Here is a 15669-nt window from a genome sequence, read left to right as displayed (position 1 = left end):
ACTTCATTTTTGTAAGACAGACTTTACAAGACTTCGTGTTCGTTATACAGGATGTCCCAGCATCGGTGGTGCAACCGAGAAGAAGGTGATACTACATGAAAAAAACAAATCGAAAATAAGGGATAAAATTTTTTCATTTGAGGCTTCGTTCTCGAAAAAATCGGTTTTGAATACTTAGCGAGTACGGGTACACTTAACTATGGCCTAGATAGATGGATCTCGATACAGACTTTAAATTCACTCTAAATTCGTAGACAGAAATGAGTAATACAAGCACATCATCTTGATACTAATGATATGAGTACTACCTATAAGTGTCATGTATATGAGTACTACTTATAAGTGTATGTTTATACATGTGACTTGTATCGGGATCCATCCATGTAAACCATAGTCACGTGTACGCGTACTCGCTGAATATTCAAAACCGAACTCAAAATTTGTTAAAATTTGTTCTCAAACGAACAAATTTTATTCTTTATTTTCTATTTGTTTTTTTTTTATGTAGAATCACCCTCATCTCGGTTGTACCACCGATGCTGGGACACCCTGTATATATCTTTTTTAAGACAGATAATTCCCCTGTAACATTGAAAATTCGTATACGCGGGTACCGTAACATATTCCCGATTGGAAACTCGCAAATGGAGAACTGTCAGACCCCGATTTCGACGAAACTTTGCGGGAATCGGTGGACCCTGAGTATTATATTTTGCTGCTATGACTTTTCGTCTGGGGGAGAGGGAGGAGAGAGAGAGAGAGAGAGACCACCCTTTGTGCCAGAGTCACTCGATTTATTTATGTCTGTACAACTCTTGAATTACAAGAGTAATCGAGAAACGTTTCACATGAAAATTGTACTACATTTTGAAGGCTTGTGAATTAATAGAAAATGCCTAAAAGACTACAATTTAAAAAAAAAAAATATGGAAAATTGAGGAGGAAAATCACAGGATTAAGGGATGCAACAGTACTTGAGTTGTTCACTTGCACACTTAACTGCTGTCAATGTGTAAAGTGGCTCGTATAGAATTTTTACTGGCGCCAATAAAAATGTTGAAAACGTAAATTGAATTGATTCTATTATCGCTAACTTTACTGGCGTTAATAAAAATTCAGTAAACGTAAATTCAGTTGATATTACCGAGGCTAATTTTACTGGCGCCAGCATCAAATAACGTTAGTCGAATCCAAATGTTTCGAGATGGAAAATGCTTCTATTATTCTGTACCATGAAATTCAAAATGTTCTCTTACGGCCTAATAGTGTTCAGGATCCAGTCCATGTAATATACAACATTGGTGTAAATTCCAGGGACTCCCTCGGTGTCGCATCTCTTAAATCCAACGCTGACTATTCCGTACTGAATATACTTCACCTTATTATTATACAAGTTCTGACTCTGAAGAGGTCCGCCGCTATCGCCACCACACGAATTCATACCTCTGCGACCACCCGCGCATATGTGTTTATGCCAAATGCGTGTCTTTCCCTTGATTGCTCGCTCGCATTCCGTGCTGTTAACTACATCCAACTTGACTTTCAGCAACGACTGACTGCGCACCTTTAGTTCCGTCACACCCCAACCCGTCACTGTCACCTGGTAGCCGAGAACATAATAATTAAACTGCAGAAAGAGAATTTAAGCTTAAACAAAAGTTCGTTTTATCTTCTAAATAATGTAACTAGAATGTTATTATTAAATTGCCGTTTTTTTTTTAAATGCATCTATAGGAAATTCGACTACGCAAGAAACTACAAAATGCACACAGTATGGAAAAATATAAAGAAATATTGAAAGTAAAGTTCGTATTACAATATTTGCAGAGTAAAATAAATTCCTACGTAGGGTCAATTTTTGTAGGTGCGTTTGCAAAGATTTTATTTTACAAATGCTTTTGCATTTGTGGACGTTTCCACGGGTATCTCCATATTTTCATTTGCTATACATGTATAAAAAAACCGCAGTGCAGTAATAATAAATGTTTGGTATAAAAACGAGAAAGAAATACAGAAAATCACATCAATGGATGCATCCAGACACGTAGTAGATACACCCTTTGTGTAGCGCGGTTGAATAAATGAAAGAGAAAAACAAAAGAGGGAAAGTAGGCGGCATTGTGGAAAATCATACAAAAGGTGCCAACGAAATAAACAACCAAAACTTTTCTAAATTAAATAATCGTGTCGAGTGATTTCCAGAGGGACGGTTTTTTTTTTCAAGCAGTGATTTCACTTCTAATATCATGAATTAAAATTCTTCAATTTTGAGATTGGAAGTGCTTAGTAACTTGAAGCTTAAAGCCTTAGCTTGCAAACCGTACCGAGTAATTTCCAGACCAATGTTTTTTATTCCCAAGCAATACTATCTCTTCTAATATGATCGATTAAAATTCTTCAATTTTGAGATTGGAAATGCTTAGTAACTCGAAGCTTAAAGCCTTAGCTTGCAAACCGTACCGAGTAATTTCTAGACCAATGTTTTTTACTCCCAAGCTATCTCTTCTAATATGATCGGTTAAAGATCTTCAATTTTGAGGCTAACTTTACATAATATTGTTTCGACTTCAATCATAATAATTCTTCCTTTACGTCGATGCAGGCCTACTTCTACGTAGTAATTCCCAAGTTTGAAGTGTATTTATTCTTGAGTACATAGTTTACCTTTTTTTGGTTGAAGAGTGCAGCTGTTCCGAGCGGCATGCAGATTGGTCGCACGTTTAACGATGCGAAATCGGCATTTCTATTCAATCGAAGCAGAGCAATGTCATTCCGCATCTGTGATACGGAAAATCCCGGATGCGTGTGGACGCTTTCCAAATCGATATTTTGTGGTGGATCGGCACAAACGATCTCTTTGCCAGTCTCATCTCTGTCGCAGTCTCGTTCCGAGTCCAGGTCGTGCTCTCCTAGGCGTACTCCGACCACTCTCACACCTGAAAATAATATCAACGTAACGCGATGTTTATTATTTATCCATTAGTCCGTGTAGGGCGAGATCCATTTTGTACGACTTGAAAAATATATAATCCCACATTGTTTTCTCTCTTCTGTTAAAGCGGTGCAATCCTTACAGTTAGCGTGTACGTTTCGTTCACTCCATTTACTCGATTATATTCATGTATCATTCGATCGACTCACCTCTGGGCAACGACGTGACGCAATGAGCAGCGGTCATCACGTATCGATTGTTGATTACCGTTCCTCCGCACCGAAATTCGGGAATCCCATTGCCCGTGTCGTAGGCGACCAACGCCATCCACGGAAAATCCAACACGCCAGTCCTCTCGCCGCCGATCAGTTTTGGCACCGTTGCTGGTCCACATATGTCCTCGTTCAGTAGTCGTAGATTAGGATGATTCGAGACGTCGGGTGGTGACGGTATCGGGCTCTGTATCGTGGGCGTAGGGGCTGCTGGTGTCTAACACCATGTTTATTTCGTCGTATACTTCAAATCCACAATTCGTGCAATATTCGCGAGAAAAACGCAAATCGTGAGGACTTGTTTGTTTTTTAAAATTATGAAAGTAGAAAAATAATGACTTAGGAGGGGACGGCACTGTAAAATTTGTTTACAAATCGATTTTGTTTCCATTTCTTGAATGGTATACATTTTGAGAATGACGTTTTCATTTGTTTAAATGTTCAATAGAATGCAATGAAAATTTCAGAACAATTCTTTATTCTTTTCCTCCTTCATTAAAAATAATATATGAAATTAATCCAAATCCTGGTAAAATAAAATGATAAACTTCGGGATGTCCAAGAAATCAGAATAAACGTTGATAGAGAATAGGATCTCCACCTCCAGGAGGGTAAAAATATGATGTATTAAAGTCTCGATCTCTTAATAATATAGTAATTGCACGTAAAGAATTTCTGAAAATAGCTAATCTTTCAGGAGATGTTACAGTGTCGTGTCTCCCTTTATACCCACCCCCCAATTTTAACTGGAGTACAATTAAAGTACAAAAGTGATTTACTCCCCCATGGAATGGTCCTTACGTATTTGCACATAATTCACTGTGGCTGTGAACTACCGTAAATAGATCGAGATCACCTGTACGTACAACAAAGTAACGCTTACCTGTTGCTGCTCGCAGCACACTTTGGGACTGTTGCCTTCGGTGCCGCATTGCAAGCTTTTCAAGTACAGCACAATTTCGCTCGACAGAGGCTTTTGCTGTTGTAGAATGTTTATCACTCGCTGACAGCTGTGCACATTGATGCATCGACCCGGTATGTTTCGAGGCGAGATACAACTATCCTCTAGAAAAAGAAATTGAAAAGATCGATTCAGATTAAACAGAACTCGTATACCTATTATATTCTGTTTGTTAGAAACTCTTAGAAACTCTTCGTTCTATGTTTCGTTAATTCAAATGCGACATTCGTAGATTCTCAGGGTGACTCTAAGGCAAAGTGTGATAGACACTGTCGAATTCAGATTAAACAGAACTTGTACACCTATTATATTCTGTTTGTTAGAAGTTCTTAGAAACTCTTCGTTCTATGTTTCGACATTCAAATGCGACATTCGTAGATTCTCAGGGTGACTCTAAGACAAAGTGTGATAGACACTGTCGAATTTAGATTAAACATAACTTGTACACCTATTACATTCTGTTTGTTAGAAATTCTTAGAAACTCTTCGTTCTATGTTTCGTTAATTCAAATGCGACATTCGTAGATTCTCAGGGTGACTCTAAGACAAAGTGTGATAGACACTGTCGAATTCAGATTAAACAGAACTTTTACACCTATTACATTCTGTTTGTTAGAAGTTCTTAGAAACTCTTCGTTCTATGTTTCGACATTCAAGTGCGACATTCGTAGATTCTCAGGGTGACTCTAAGACAAAGTGTGATAGACACTGTCGAATTCAGATTAAACAGAACTTGTACATCTATTACATTCTGTTTGTTAGAAATTCTTAGAAACTCTTCGTTCTATGTTTCGTTAATTCAAATGCGACATTCGTAGATTCTCAGCGTGACTCTAAGACAAAGTGTGATAGACACTGTCTGTTGAGTTGCCCTCAGGGGCTGTAGCGGTATTTGTAGCTACAGTACTGGCTTAACAACCCCGAGGTACCCGAGCTAGAGGGGGCCAGCGGGCCCCAATAGATGAGAAGTAAGAGATACTGCAAACAGTATTAAGCCTTTGCGCTCGAGGCATTTTTCTATAGAATCAAATCGAGTCCATTTTTATAATAAATTTCTGTAAAATCAAAAATTCTGCTTCGAAAGGAAACATCTGAAAACATTCGCGACTCAATGTATATTATTTTAATTAATAATTAGCTGTATTTTGATATAAGTAAAATTGAAATTGTATGTTCAAAAATCACTCTTAAATTACATATGTCGCCCTAGAGGCGCCACTCGAACGCAAAGGGTCCAAATAATGCAGAAGTCATGTAAGACGATGGTAAGAAGAATGGAAATAAGCTAGTAAGAAGTAAGCAGTAGTGCAATAACTTTGTGTAACAAGTCACGCGCTTTAAATAAATGAATGAATGAATGAATGTTTTTGAGTAAGGTGAGTCAATATATATATATTTATACAGGAGTTGTTATAATATATACATATTTGTATTTATTATACGGGGTTTTCCACTTGAGTTAAGATTGTAAAAATTCTCGAAGACATGTGATTAAAAAAAGAAAAAACTGACACACGTTCTTAAGTGTTTCGAGTGGGACGTTGGATGGCACTACTAGTTTTTTTAATGCGAGAACGTTTTCAAGATTATTTCACTGGCATTTTGTCTTTATATTTTATTGTAAGCTTCAAGAACGTTAGTTCTCGAATCGTTTCACAGAAATATAATGTTGGAATCAATCGTTCACATTTTGAATCAATTCAAAAGTCAATTAGAATTGAAAGGAAAAATTCCAACCACAATTGACTTCAACCAACGATCGATACGTAATAATCAATTGTACTTGACAATTATAACTGTCAAAAGCAATCGATTACCGTAATTGCAAAGCTTAACGATCGATTGAAATTAACAATTTTACTCACGAGCAACAGCCCCGTGCAGGACCACGATTAAAAATAAAAGGCCTCGACGAATCATGTCTGCTCGCAAACGAGTTCTTCTCTCTTTCGAAATAAATTAAAGAACTAGTCCTGTTCTCCCGCCATGGTTGAACGATGTTCAGTCGTACGATGGTGTCACTCTCGATTATTATTCACGCAGACGTTTCCTTGATGGACATTTGAAAAACGAGTGTCGCAGTTAAGGTCACGCGTAATATTTGAAAATAGCAACCAAGAGAAGCGTCCATTCGTTGGATTCGCGGTGGACGAACTCGCACGATAATCTCCGATGCACTGAGGCCCAGGAAATTCTTGCACCTTCTTCCTGGAACAGGCTACGGGAACAGGATCCCCCACTCTCCTGGTCCCATCGTTACCTTCATCGAACACTGTCGCACACCAAATGAAACTGGCGAAGGTGGTGGAGTCGCCACGAATGGCGAAAATTTCCTTAAACGATTAATTTTCCGCCTATCGGATCCTAATCGCTGCCATTTCATAGCGACCAGAACGAACGGTCGAAATAACTGTTTCGAATTGAAAAGAAAATACTTTAGTTGCAAATTTAGTCGATGCTCGTTTGGTCGGCCGATTCGATTTTTTCGGTAAACCGGTTGCAACGGTCCCGAGGATCGGTTATTTCCAGTAAAACAACGTGGAAGGTTGATGTTTTTCTTATTTACGTTTCACTCGACGATCCTTGGCGACCTGTCTTTTATTTTCGACTATACCAGTTTCTTGAATATATTAGGAACGCGTGTGGATATATATTTCTATTACTTATTTATTTCTTTGTATATTACAAAAATATAATTCTAGTAAACTGAAAACAAACTCGGGTGCATATTTTAGTTATAATTGCATAGGTATATAATTAAAATCAATAATTCTGGAATTTTCTTGATTATTCTGTTCGATAATCCAGTCTAGTTCGTTCCCCTAACGGATATCGAATACACACTTCTGTTTAAGTTACCTCGAAAGTAAAATCCTCAAGCAGATTTTAATTCGATTAACCCATCTGTCAGAAAATCGATCGTTCAAGAACTTTATATGTTCGATATCTAATGAAACTCGCTTCAATAACTCATACAAGCGATGACTCAAGGAATTAACATAAGATTAACCTGTTGATGTTAATTTCCCATCAAGGAAAACATGTCTGATTGTAGTATCGCTGAATTGTCGGTGACTCCATCGAAGGACGGCGCGATTTCCTTCAGCCTAACGACGTAGAATATTTTATCTCTCGTTAATGTTAGAAGCACTATCTCGAATCACTAAAAATGGGGAATTTGAATTCAAAGGAAAGAGGTGAAGTGAGTACTCCGATCAGACCTAACCCAATTGGTAATGTAGATTGGTTATGTAGAGTACTCTATCGGTAAGACTCGATAACGTAGAACATTCCGTTGATATGGTAGGCCTCGCTCTGCAGGCAATGCAGACCAATCTCTCGATAACGCCTGGAAGTAGCTTTCATTACGTTTGAACTCTTCATTTCTGTTTGACTCTTCGTTTCACAAAAAGAAAGAAAATAATCGCGTAAAAAATTTATTTTCACGACAAATTTAAACGTTCCAATGGTCGAAAGTTTAAGATATGTCGTTCATGAATAGTGATACTAACCTTTCACATTTCTTTCCTAACGGTTAACCTGTCCTCAATCATCTCTTGCTACTTCCTATTACCATGTAATTCAATTCCAAGCTTAGCTCTACCATTTCCTTTCGCACAATTGCGATTAAATTTCTGTTTCTTTCGGAAAACGTGCCCTTCCAACCTATTCTACGCTCAATTATACCACCAGACCCATTATTCATCAGCGCATCTATTAACTCATCCGAGTCCCTTTACCCGACTTTGCATTATTTCGCAGAATACTTTTGACGTTAGGTTCGAATGCTGTCTTCGTATATTACTTGCTTTTGCTCGATTGTTGAATTACTCTGGTATTACTCATATATTTTCTTCTAGTTTTAGAATTATATTAAAGAGGTCACAACGATAAAAATAATAATAGTAGTATTAAATTAGACAAAAGTAGTAAGAGTCGCAAAGTCATCGCAAACACACAAATTGAAATTTCTACATATATTAATTGTCCGATGGAATCCGCCATCCTCGATCGTTAACGTTTCATCGGCACTTGTTTACTCAGTCCACGGAACGGATGGTCAAAGCAACGTTGCTTGAATGAAGGCTGATGAACATCAGTCGCCTTTTAAAAAGTGTCAGGACGAAGCACCATAGAATAATGAAGAACATAATTTCTCTAGTGAAACTCGTAACGAACCTGGCCGCAATTTCCTCGCAAATTATTCTATGAATAAATATTTCATATCGCCAAATTTAAAAATGGCATAGATGCATTCGCCATCGTCCAGATGGGTTTCTTAAGGATTGCTTTGGAATATATTTAACAATTAACGTTATCGTTAAGAATTATTAAATAAGGGAAAATAGTTAATATTATTGATGTCATCAACTGGAAAATAATTTACGTGTATCAGACAATGAAAGGGAAACAAGATATTAAGATCTGTATGTTTATGATTCCTTTATAACTCCTACTATGACGTTGTGACTACTATTGTTGTTCAATTTGTGTCCCAACGGAAAGTGTAGGCTATTTAATTTACGAAAGTATCAGCTAGAATTATTATTAAACGATATTCTTTTCCAATAGAATTTTTACACGGCGTATGTTATAAGGAAATTTTATAAATGAAGACTTTAATACGAATAAATATAAGTATTAAAATGGAACATATCCTCGCAATATATACGCGAGCAAAGCTGCAAGTCCAGCCGCGAGGAGTCCTTGAATCCTGTTTTTTACGACGAAAGGATTATGGGAATAACGAGCAGCTTTACGGCAACGCCATTCGTTCTCGTTAAATTATCGGCTGGCGGGAACGTCGGTAGCCCCAAGGACCATAATTAAGAAAAACTACCGTGCCATTTAGTTCACTGATCGTTCCCTCGGGACTCGAACGTTGGACATACTAAAGCTGAGCTTTCCCATACAAGTTGTCCCGTGACAGAATAAAACATTCTTAAAACATTGTTAAAATAACAGACAATCGAAGATCGTTTACTAGTCTCTCGATTTTCAGTTACCTTCGAGAAATATAAATATTTTCATTATTTTTAAGTTGCGAACCATTGCAATTTAAAAATAAAATTTACCCAGCCGAACTCGCCCTTGATTGATACAAGAAAAAGGGAATGGTGTCTTTAATAGAAAATTTAAAGAGATACTATTGTTTAAACAAGAATTTCATTTGTAGGATTTACGAGCTAAGAGATGATGACATTTCTATAATAGTAGATCCTGCGTGGGACGTGTCGGTTGAAAACTGTCTCATATAAAGAGAGCCTTTAGATTACATCGAGCAGTGAAAAAGATGTGCCATCTAATGGCGGAATTGCTAATAAAAGTTTCAACAGTCTACGTGGATAGAATTTATACTATATCTGAACAAGACGCCCTTTATAACGGACTTGACACTTTTATTAGCAATTATGTCTCTTGATGGCGGATCTTTCTCACCGTTGCGTCTGATATAAGGACTGAATTACTGATTAAAAAATTGGACAAATTTCACTTCCCTCTATTTTAAATTAAACCCACTGACGAGCAAGTGAATCAAATAATGATGTAGTATTTTATTCTGAGCATGGTTTATTAAAATTCCATTGGAATGTAACATTTTAGAATAGTAACGTTTCACAAAGATGTTCAATACCTAACTCATCACCGACGAACAAGTGAATCAAATAATAATCGCGTATTTTATTCTGAGCATGGTTTATTTAAATTCCATTGGAATGTAACATTTTAGAATAGTAACGTTTCACAAAGATGTTCAATACCTAACTCATCACCGACGAGCAAGTAAATAGAATAATAACCCAGTATTTTATTCTGATTACGGTTTATTAAAATTCCATTAGAATGTAACATTTTATAAGCTCACAAAGATGTTCAATACCTAACTTGACCACAAGACGAGCAATTGAATCAAATAATGATCTAGTATTTTATTCTGAGCATGGTTTATTAAAATTCCATTGGAATGTAACATTTTAGAAGCTCACAAAGATGTTCAATACCTAATTTGACCACAAGACGAGCAAGTAAATAGAATAATAACCCAGTATTTTATTTTGATCACGGTTTATTAAAATTCCATTGGAATGTAACATTTTATAAGCTCACAAAGATGTTCAATACCTAACTCACCACCGACGAGCAATTGAATCAAATAATGATCTAGTATTTTATTCTGAGCATGGTTTATTAAAATTCCATTGGAATGTAACATTTTAGAAGCTCACACAGATGTTCGATACGTAACTCACCACCGACGAGCAAGTGAGTCAAATAATAATCTCGTATTTTATTCTGAGCATGGTTTATTAAAATTCCATTGGAATGTAACATTTTATAAGCTCATAAAAATGTTCAATACGTAACTCACCACTAAGGTGTCTTCATCCTTTTTTTATTTAGACGAACCTTGGGCGTACCTAGCATCTTCAGAAACGTAATCTAAGACGATATCTAATCGCAGTACTAAATCTCGTCCCTTAACGACGCGCACAGCGATTCACGTGACACGGAAATGCAATCTTGACGCATAATCAACGAACAGAGGCTCTGTTAGGTACTTACCGCGGTTCCTAGCCAGAAGATACACAGACTCGTTATTTTCACGCTATTACGGGACCGAATCACCATCCAAAGCGATGCTGGGCGTCGTTAAGGCGAAACACCACCTTTAGGGGCTATAAAATTGCTCATATTTGTGTATTTTTCCTCGGGATAAGGAACGTCTGATATAAATCGTTCGTGCATGCATTTAAAGTGCATACTTTGAACAATGTTTCTGACAATTTCCATAAAAGAATAATTTGTTATATGGAAACTATAAGGATCCCTATACCATGATACTGGAAATTCTTTAGACGCGCGTTGTGGCTGAACAGAATTTAAAGTTGAAGTGATCTAGAAACAAGGAGCAAAGAATCTAAAAGCACTTTGGTAAGATTAGAATTGTTAGGTACTAAATTTTGTAATTTTGTGTTATTAATAAATCACGTATTTTTAATAGGTTCCATCAAAGGTTTGCTCCAATTAGTCACGATAACTGACTTTCCGTTACAGATCGAAAATATCATGTCGTCTCTCCGAGCCGTCATATTCTTGGCCATGGCCCTGATACTCCTGATCGACTGGTCCACGGCTCTTCCAGCCCCCGACAAAGAAAGACTTCTGAACGAGGTAGACGTAAGTAACACGATCCCCGGTACTCACAAAACAAAACAAAAACACGCCTACGACATCTACATATACAAATTCTTGTAACATCAAATATTCATTCTTCTCGTTCGCGAGTAGTATGTTTTGTGGTTTGTTGATCTCTTCCTTTAATATACATTCGTTATTTGTCAAAATTTTAGAAAATGTTTCGAATACGTTTGAAAGAGAACTAAATTTTATACAAAAAATGTCGATTAACTTTTTCTCTATCTTCTCTAATAAAGCTTCGAGAAGCGTCTGTGAATTGGTTGGTTCACATCCCTTGCTGAATTGTTGCCCCGTTTTTCTTAACGAATTATTTCCTTGAAAACGAGGCCTCGTACGAAAAAATATCATTCCACATTTTTCGTTAATTTTTCCATGTAGAATCAATAGGCACCAGTTTATCAGTTCATCGGCCGTTTCATCGAGAACAGGGCCTCGCACGAGAAAATGTCGTGGAATACTTTCGATTTACTTTTTCGCCAGCTATTCTTTTCATTTTGTGATCAATCATAATATCCCCCGTATAGCCATAATTTCCACTTATTCGGATTACCTCTGTACCGATACGTAGCTGTGAATTGCTCGAAGAAATCAATGGTGTAGGTTTTAATGAGACGACAAGCAGAAGGCTGCGTAGCAGTTAATAACGAGTAACTGGAACGTTTGGAACGAGTTGGCGCCCAGCGCTTGTTAGAAGAACAAATGTGGCTCGTTAACGTCTCACCTCAAGCCGCTCCCGATCTTTTCTCGCGACAGAAGATGGTAAACGCTCGTCTTGAACTCGTTTTGATCCTGAGGCGAACGGAGTCAATGAGACGCGCCTAACCTAGATAATCCGAGACCTAACAACGTTTCTCAGCGTTGCGAACTCTCGCCACGCAGAAAAACTTTATTCCTGTTTATTTTCTTTTCTTTTTTTAAATTACCTTGTCACGTAATTGGTTAAAGGAAACGCAGAGGAATAAGAAGACATAAAAACGAATAAAGTACAATATTTGTCGATATAAAATGTCACGGAATCTTGCAGAATTGTCTTCTATGTGTAATCAGGAATCGTCGTGAGCAATTAATGGAATTAATCGAATTACAAATATATAGACCGATTACTTCTGGCGATTAAGTTTCCAATCCCATCAATTAATCGTTTCGTTAATTGAATGGAAATAGTCGATTGATATCTGGGGAGAATTATGACATATTAGCGTTGAACGCTCCGCCGTCTGACCATTGACGTACCTATTCTACTTGCTAGCTTCACTTTCACTAGAAGGGGATTCCTAACTATCTCGCTCTCTTCTTTAACTCTATACCGCATAATTTGCTCAATAATTTCCTCTTGATATTTTCTTTTGAGAAGATGTATTAGTATAGGTTCGACTATTTATCGTTTAATTTCAATGATAATTAAATCATAGACACAAGTGGCGCAAAAAATTATCTACTTTTTTCGAGTGATAAAATAAAGTTCATACAACAGAGAATTAATCTTTTATAGAGCTTGAAGCGCTGAAGCTTACTTTGGTTTTATACATAGATGATTAATAGACATTAAATGATACTTGATGGGAACAAGCGTGAGACGATTATTGATACAATTTCCAATTTCACATACAATTGCACATTTCTTGAATTTCAGCACGTCTGTTTTCAAGCAGTCTCGCGTGACCACGGAAGCTCGTTGTTCACAGTTAATCACTCAGGCCTTTCGTACTACTTGAAGTCCTTGTTAATTGTTAGTTTTTTTTGTTTGTTTTGCTTTCACTTCGATTTCCAATAACATTGGTCATGCAGCACCTACGCTAATTTGGAAATCAATGGCTCGCTTTGACCAGTTGCTCGCGGTTTAAAACTGCTCCGCGATCGTAAACCGCTGTAGCTTTTGCCCGTTTCCAAATTAATATCTCCTCCCCCTTGCGATTAATTAGCGGATTGCCAGCCGTGTGGTCGAGCGATCCGTCGCGTGCGTCATTTTTAAATATTTTAGCGACACGTAGAGCGCTGTTAAAATCGAATTTATCAAATTAACGCTATTGGTATAAAACTTCAAGTCTGTCTGTTTGTTGTTTTCCTATAACTACTACTATTTTCGTCCAGTTGGAATAAAATTTCGTTTCGGAGCTCTTTACAATCACAATGGAAATTACAGGCTGTTCACTTCGAGAAAATGTTAGTTAGAAACATAAAATTCAACATCTATGTGTTTTTGATTTCTCTGTAACACTTATTGTTTTCGTCCAATTTTTATGAAATCTTATCTAGTGGCTCTTCATGTTTCAACGAAAACCATAACTCGCTTTGTTAAATTATTATCTATAATCATTACTAAACAGTAGTAGTGTTTATATTACAAGTTTTCTTTTTTCATATTTTGCAATGCAATGATTTTTGCATGGGAAGCAAAAGTGATTTAAAAAATCTGGAAACAGACTACCTTTTCAAGTAAATAAATAACAAAAATATACTGTTGCTCTACGCAACGCAGTGAGTTTCCTATAACACTTATTGTCTTCATCCAAGTTTTATGAAATTTTATTTAGTGGCTCTTCATGTTTCAACGAAAACCATAACTCGCTTTGTTAAATTATTAACTATAATCATTACTAAACAGTAGTAGTGTTTATATTACGAGTTTTCTTTTCTCATATTTTGCAATGCAATGATTCTTGCATGGGAAACAAAAGCGATAAAGAAAAAGCTGGAATCAGATTACCCTTTCAAGTTGGTAAATGAGAAAAAATACTGTTGCTTTATGCGATGAATTTGAAATCTACATGTTATTGGACATTCGTTCCGAAATGATGTGGCGTTCGACATGTTTCGCTCGTCGGGAACTCGTCCACCCCAAGGGAAGCTTCTCCCCAACAGAAGAGGAGTTCAACCCACGGCAAACATTTTTCCCTGGTTGGAAAATTCCCCACGGAGAGGGAACGACGGTTCGAAGCTGACGTAGCGGCAGCAATCTGTATTGCTGCCACGTGCGCAGCAACGAATGGAAAACAGTTTGGTCGGTGGAAGTACGTCTTCCGCGCCAGAGACTGTTCAGTTTTTAATATGGGGTTTCCGTCAACCCTCCTATGACCTTTTCAACCCACGAAACTTTGCAGAAAAACCTCCTCAAAAAAAACAGTTCCTCTATCGTTCCAATTTTATTGACCAACGAAGGGTAAACCGCGTGACGTGACACAACCACCGACGAATTGCTAAGTGGAATTTAGGATGGACCCTCCAACCGTGTCGACTGATCTTTCGCGTGATATCCGACAAAACTTGCAAATTTACTGATGGATTCGCGCCCATCTTGAACCGTGGATCCGTGATTTTATAAACGAAATATTCAACGATCGGGGAACCTGGTGGAAGTAATCCTTATCGCAACGTTTGTTCAGAAAATTTGACACTTTCTTACCAGGGAACAGCAGAGTTTCTTTCCTTTGTCGAGCGTTATATTGGAAATTCTACAAATATTTCGTGCAAATTAAATTCGTCTATGGGGATTATTTTATTTTTTTTTATAATGGAATGTATCTTTTAATATTATTCTAAAAACTAATTTACTTTGGAAGTCAATATTTACTGTTCATTAGTTGTGATAACGTTTTATTCGCAAAGAGAGCTCAATTATTTTTGGAACTATTCATGCATGTAGTATATAAAAAAATATCTGACACGCATTTCTCTTTTGTTCTGAGTCGTTTTTATATTTACGGGGTAAAACTATCTTCGCGAGGTCAAACATGAGGCGCCAAGACGAGTGTACTGGTTAATAACTATGTACGTAGCAGATTTTTATTGTTTATCGTTAAATTTGAACGCGATGACTACGAAATGAACGCTTTTAAGGGCTGTAGCTGTGCTTTGTCCATAGTTGCAGTACGGGTCGAGCGATCCTGAGGTATCCGGGCTTTATAGGGGGACCAATCGGCCTCAACTACCTACTGACATTGCCCTCAGGGGCTGTAGCGGTGTTTGTAGCTACAGTACGGGCTTAGCAACCCCGAGGTACCCGAGCTAAAGTAGAGCCAGAGGGCCCCAATAGATGAGAAGATACTGCAAACAGTACTAAAACAATGCAGGAGTCGTGTAAGACGATGATAAGAAGAATGGAAATAAGCTAGTAATAAGTAAACAGTAGTGCAATAACTTTGTATAATAAGTTACGAACTTTAAATGAAGAAATGAATGAATGCTATTGGCATCCCTAATTAGAATAAGGACAACCCAGAGAAATATGTAAGCAAGTCCAAAGTAATGTTGAGCAAGAATTTAATGAATATAAAGAATGAGAAGAAGACTCACTTAACCCACAT

At 37.2% G+C, this 15669-nt stretch overlaps 2 protein-coding genes across 2 annotated transcripts in view; one reads left to right on the top strand and one right to left on the bottom strand.

Annotated features, from left to right (window-relative positions):
* LOC128878071 (prohormone-1) overlaps positions 1–15669 on the top strand; it is a 29906-nt gene that overhangs the window by 3805 nt on the left and 10432 nt on the right. Inside the window, exon 2 of the mRNA XM_054125918.1 lies at positions 11222–11344. Within this exon, the coding sequence (XP_053981893.1) occupies positions 11234–11344 (111 nt within the window). The 5' untranslated portion in view covers positions 11222–11233. The remainder of the gene's footprint in view (positions 1–11221; positions 11345–15669) is intronic.
* LOC128878065 (CLIP domain-containing serine protease B4-like) lies at positions 441–6431 on the bottom strand. The gene is made up of 5 exons (XM_054125912.1): positions 6031–6431; positions 4088–4269; positions 3142–3421; positions 2665–2936; positions 441–1600 (listed from the first exon to the last, which is right to left on the bottom strand). The coding sequence occupies exons 1-5, from the start codon at positions 6083–6085 to the stop codon at positions 1253–1255; spliced, it is 1137 nt and encodes a 378-aa protein (XP_053981887.1). The 5' UTR covers positions 6086–6431; the 3' UTR covers positions 441–1252.

Source organism: Hylaeus volcanicus, chromosome 6, assembly GCF_026283585.1.
Source record: "Hylaeus volcanicus isolate JK05 chromosome 6, UHH_iyHylVolc1.0_haploid, whole genome shotgun sequence".
In the NCBI taxonomy this organism is placed as follows: domain Eukaryota; kingdom Metazoa; phylum Arthropoda; class Insecta; order Hymenoptera; family Colletidae; genus Hylaeus; species Hylaeus volcanicus.
The sequence above is the reverse complement of the archived record's forward strand: the minus strand, read 5'-3'. Positions and strand labels throughout refer to the sequence as shown.

Coding starts and splice junctions, on each gene's coding strand:
- LOC128878065 (XM_054125912.1), bottom strand. CDS start 6,085: ATGATTCGTCGAGGCCTTTTATTTTTAATCGTGGTCCTGCACGGGGCT. Junction 4,270..6,030: donor CCTGCACGGGGCTGTTGCTC/GTGAGTAAAATT, acceptor TTCTTTTTCTAG/AGGATAGTTGTATCTCGCCT. Junction 1,601..2,664: donor CACTCTTCAACCAAAAAAAG/GTAAACTATGTA, acceptor CTCGGCTACCAG/GTGACAGTGACGGGTTGGGG.